The sequence below is a fragment of the Onychomys torridus genome, chromosome 3 (assembly GCF_903995425.1).
Source record: "Onychomys torridus chromosome 3, mOncTor1.1, whole genome shotgun sequence".
Taxonomy (NCBI): domain Eukaryota; kingdom Metazoa; phylum Chordata; class Mammalia; order Rodentia; family Cricetidae; genus Onychomys; species Onychomys torridus.
The window spans coordinates 148,051,696-148,056,236 of record NC_050445.1 but is presented as its reverse complement, the minus strand read 5'-3'; the positions used below and the strand labels follow the sequence as shown (position 1 = coordinate 148,056,236).

The 4,541-nt window shown below is 43.8% G+C and overlaps 1 protein-coding gene across 1 annotated transcript; it reads left to right on the top strand.

The window, feature by feature from the left end:
• Nucleotides 1-556: 556 nt before the first annotated feature.
• On the top strand, nucleotides 557-3,728 carry LOC118580521 (matrix Gla protein). Its single transcript, XM_036182294.1, has 4 exons — nucleotides 557-704; nucleotides 1,929-1,961; nucleotides 2,950-3,025; nucleotides 3,409-3,728. The coding sequence occupies exons 1-4, from the start codon at nucleotides 644-646 to the stop codon at nucleotides 3,548-3,550; spliced, it is 312 nt and encodes a 103-aa protein (XP_036038187.1). The 5' UTR covers nucleotides 557-643; the 3' UTR covers nucleotides 3,551-3,728.
• The last annotated feature ends 813 nt before the right edge of the window (nucleotides 3,729-4,541 follow it).

The following is a 4,541-nucleotide window of genomic DNA, read 5'->3' as shown; positions in this document are numbered from 1 at the left end:
GGGTACCCACATCTTTACCCCACTGAAACCCTGGAAAAACTTCATAAAGTGCCTATCACCTGGATGTCTAAGCTGTCACAGCATAGAGAGTGGGAGCCTTTCTCCCCCAGGACCTCTCCTCCATCCAGCTGGGTAGCAAAGAGAACACTACAGTTCTGTCTGCCAATTGAGCCCCAGTGGCCAGTGGTCAGGGCCAGCAAGTAGATCAGAGAAGGAATTCGAAAGGCAAACCTGTGTTTGTGGTAACTGCCCCCTCCATGGACATGTGCCCAGGTCTGGCTCGAAAACATAGGGTGGCCACAACTTCTGCACCAGGACAGCATCCTGCACACAAACACACACACACACACACACACACACAGAGAGAGAGAGAGGGGGGGGGGGAGTGAGCCAAGACCAGGAGTGAGAGGAAACTGCCCACGCTGTGTAGATACTATCTGGAAGGAATGAGCACTTGGGAGAAGTCCCAAGGCAAGTTTAGTGCCAAGCCATCCCACCTTTCCCAGCCCCCTGCTGCTGGTTCCTCCCCCTTCGGCTGCTCAAGTTCCTATAAAAACAGCTCAGCCTTTCCAGCAGCATGTAAGAGCCTCTCCTCTGCTTCTGTACCAGACACAGAGGCAGACTCACGGGACACCGGGACACCATGAAGAGCCTGCTCCCTCTGGCCATTCTGGCTGCACTGGCTGTGGCAGCCCTGTGCTATGGTGAGAACTTCTTTCTGCTGTCAGTGGGGTTTTCTTGTTCTGCTTCTGGCCTCCCTTCACTTCTACATTCTTCCCGTCTTCTTCCTTCCCCTTTCTCTGTTATAACCCAGAGTATCACGAACCCTGTCTCCATCACATCTGTTTTACATTCTAAACATCCCGATGCATGTGAGCTCTATAACAGGCAAGTTCTTGCAGGGATGAATCTACATACCTGGAAACCAAGATATTTCAGAAATGTGCTGATTCTCAACCCTGATAGTATTATCTTTAAGGATGCTTGGTCAGACTTGAGTGTTGACGGGTTAAGGATATTTGGTGAATTGTTTACTTTAAGAAAATAAGTTTTCATGGGAAGTATTAGCTAAAGATAGCCCTTTTAGGGACAGAAAATATGATGAGCTTAGTGTATTTATTCAGTGAATTAATTTTTTAAAGAAACTTTACAGCTGGAATTTTAGGAAAGCATCAATTTCATAACTGTTTACAAAGCATACTTTTTTTCTGCTACCTATATGTTGTTCAGTCATCTGTGATTTGTTCACAGGTTTGAAGCCAAATTATTTACATCATTCTGCTTAAATTGTGTTGACCATATTTAGTTGTATATAAGCCTAAACTGTATGAACAGCTCTAATGTTATGCATCTCAGCTTTTGAATTATTCATAAACTTTCTGTGTACGGTTTTGATTTCCTCACCTCCTTTTTTCACTTTGTGGGCAGGCAGACACTTACACACACAGTCTCCTGTTCCCACTTTGCCCGCTGTGTTCCAGAGAGACATAGAAAGCAGAATCGTCCGCTTTGACGTCCTCTCCACCCTGGCTTTGTGCCCGCTTTGAACTGTGAGAGGGAGCCGGTGGTTTGTGAGGCTGCCAATTTAACACCCATTCTTAAGAGCCGTTCCGAACCCTCTTAGAAACTGTCTGGGTCATGCGGCTCAATAACCACCCTGGAGTGCCGCGTACCCACCTTTAACTTCCTTGACTCTGTTCTCAAACGGCCCCTGAATATATCAGAAAGACGAACAAGATGGAGACACCCAAAGCCATGACAGAAACAACTCACAATTGCTATACTATTGGAATTTGTTTTTAACAATCGCCTCGCTAAATGCGCTCGTCCCGACTTTTCAAATCTCCCTTCCCCTTCCACCTCTACATTTAAACAATGGCAGCATGTGACAACTAAGCCTAAAACACGAGTCTTTCTTTTAATTTCAGAATCTCACGAAAGCATGGAGTCCTATGAAATCAGTAAGTAAATACTTGGCTGCCTTATTTCAGTTGCTTGCATTAAAGACTATCACCTTATTTTTTTTAAATAAAGTGCCCATCAGGTCTATGACAGAGAAGGGAGGGAGGGATGCCAGAGCTGAATTTTCAACCCAGTGACTAAAACTGTCCCAGTGAGCAACGTTGAAACTCCAAGCCGTGTAATAGGATATTAAACTGCATCCAGAACACTTGGAAGTTTTAAGTGCACATCACATCAGCCACACAAATGGAAAATGAGGAGTAATGGGAATTGAGGAGGCACAGAACGGGACCAGCCAGCCAGGAGACCACAGGCGTCAGCAGCAGATTTGGCGCCTGAGTATGCAGACTTGGAAAGTCTGGTTACAGCCAGGAGAACAGTATCCACATTTTTGTTTGGTTAATTTGGAGGGTTTTGCTTTTCAGTTTTGGTTTGGGTTTTGACTCCATGGCTATCTTCTGTAGCCCAGCTGGCCTCCAACTCAGCACACAACTGAGGATAAGATTAAACTCCTCATCCTCCTGCCTCCACCTCCCAGGGAGTGGGCTCACAAGTGTGTGGCGCCTGTACCAGGCCTCACTCTTGTATCTAATTTGTTCCTCATTTTCATAGTATTTAACTTGTTCTTGTGCTGGTGGTCTTTGATCTACTTTATAGGGTCAAATGGTGAGAAAATTCCTCTTGAAATGCATTACAAACACCCTGAGTGGGTATTACCAAAAGTAGCAAAGGATTGCCCAAAGAAAAAACAGATAAGATTTGGTGTGGCCAGTGTGGCAAGTCCCCAAGACACATAAATGGTTATTCATTTCCTTCGCTCATGCAGTTTATAGAATCTACTTTATATGGTTTTTACATTTTTGTCTATCTCTAGTTACATATATAGGAGATTAATGAGATTTCAGATGTATGTGCCCCTCAGATTATTCCCAAAATATTCTCATCAGCTGTTTCCCTAAAAGTACACTTATGTATTCTCTGTTTCAGGTCCCTTCATCAACAGGAGAAACGCCAACACCTTTATGTCCCCTCAGCAGAGATGGCGAGCTAAAGCCCAAGAGAGGTGTGTACCCCAAGTTGATGGGAGTAGCCATTCTCCCAGTGTCTTAGGACAGATTTGAACTGAGTAGGGAAGGGTTTTTATCACCATTTCTATGGCTTGAACTCAAAGAATTGAAAAGCAAGCAGAGAAAACAGAATGTTGAGAAACTATTTTGCTTTGGGGCTGGAAAGGAGATGGGGAGGAAGGGAGACAGAAAGAGAACTTCTATTTTTATTCATAAACATAATATAAAAATGGAAACCTGTTCTCCCCCATGCCTGTTCTTCAAACACTCTTAGTACTGGGGGAAGGGCTCTACCCACTATCCCCCAACCTTTCCTTTCTTCTGACTGTACCATCATCTTTCTGCCCTTCATTCGTGGCCTCTTTTCTCCACTCCCCAGGGTCCGGGAACGCAACAAGCCTGCCTATGAGATCAACAGGGAAGCCTGTGACGACTACAAGCTGTGTGAGCGCTATGCCATGGTCTATGGATACAACGCTGCCTACAACCGCTACTTCAGGCAGCGCCGAGGAGCCAAATGAGAGAACAAGGAAACCATAATTCTGTTCCCGAGTCTCGTTTTATATCCCCCTGCAGTAGCAGTACCAAAGTACACAAACACATACGCATTGCTTGTTTCCTACATGACCTCTTGTCTGGCTGCACTACTCCTTCCTGTCTCCAGGTTGAAAGAAATGAAAGAACAGTGTTAAGAAATGTGTTTATATATAATAAATTCTGGTTTGATACTTTCACTTTGTGAATTCAGTTTCTTCGGAGAAAATGCTAAGAAATTGAAATCATAGCCGGCCTAACCAAGAATCAGAGATTATGGTAATCTTGTGTGTACTCTGGAGGGGAAGTATAACCACATAGAAATTAGAGTTTGCCTCATTTGTTTCCCATCTCTCATGCATTTAAAAAAAAAATTACCTCTGTACCAAGGTCATGTAGGGAAAAAAAAATGAAAAGACAGCAATGGAAATCATGTGACAAAATGGCAGAGTTTGATCTAACTCTGTCCATGATCATATAAGTGAATAGTCTATGAATGCAGTTTTAAACATCTACATAAGCTGATATTGTGTGAGACTTTTCCTCGATAAACACAACATACATAGACATACACACACACACACACACACACACACACACACACTCACACACACACTCATACACTCACACATGCATGCATGCACACGTAAGTCTATTCATCCCCAGATAGGGAATTTATGACAGACCAAAGCTGTGAACCATTGAGATCCTATTGGGGTCACATAGAGGGATATGGGTGAAGGGTTACTTACAGGAGGAGAACCAACTCCACAGCAGTTTCCTCGTTGAAAAGCCCACCCCAGACTAGGTCTGAGTCTCTGCTTCCTCATCAGGTGGAGCTTGTTTACATCCTGAGTCTCATTCTGAAAAGAAAGGTCTCAATCAGAGGAAACTACAACCATTGGTGTACTTTATAGTACATTCATATCATTCTTTGTAGATTTGTTTTACTTTTATTAATGTGTATATGTGTGTGGG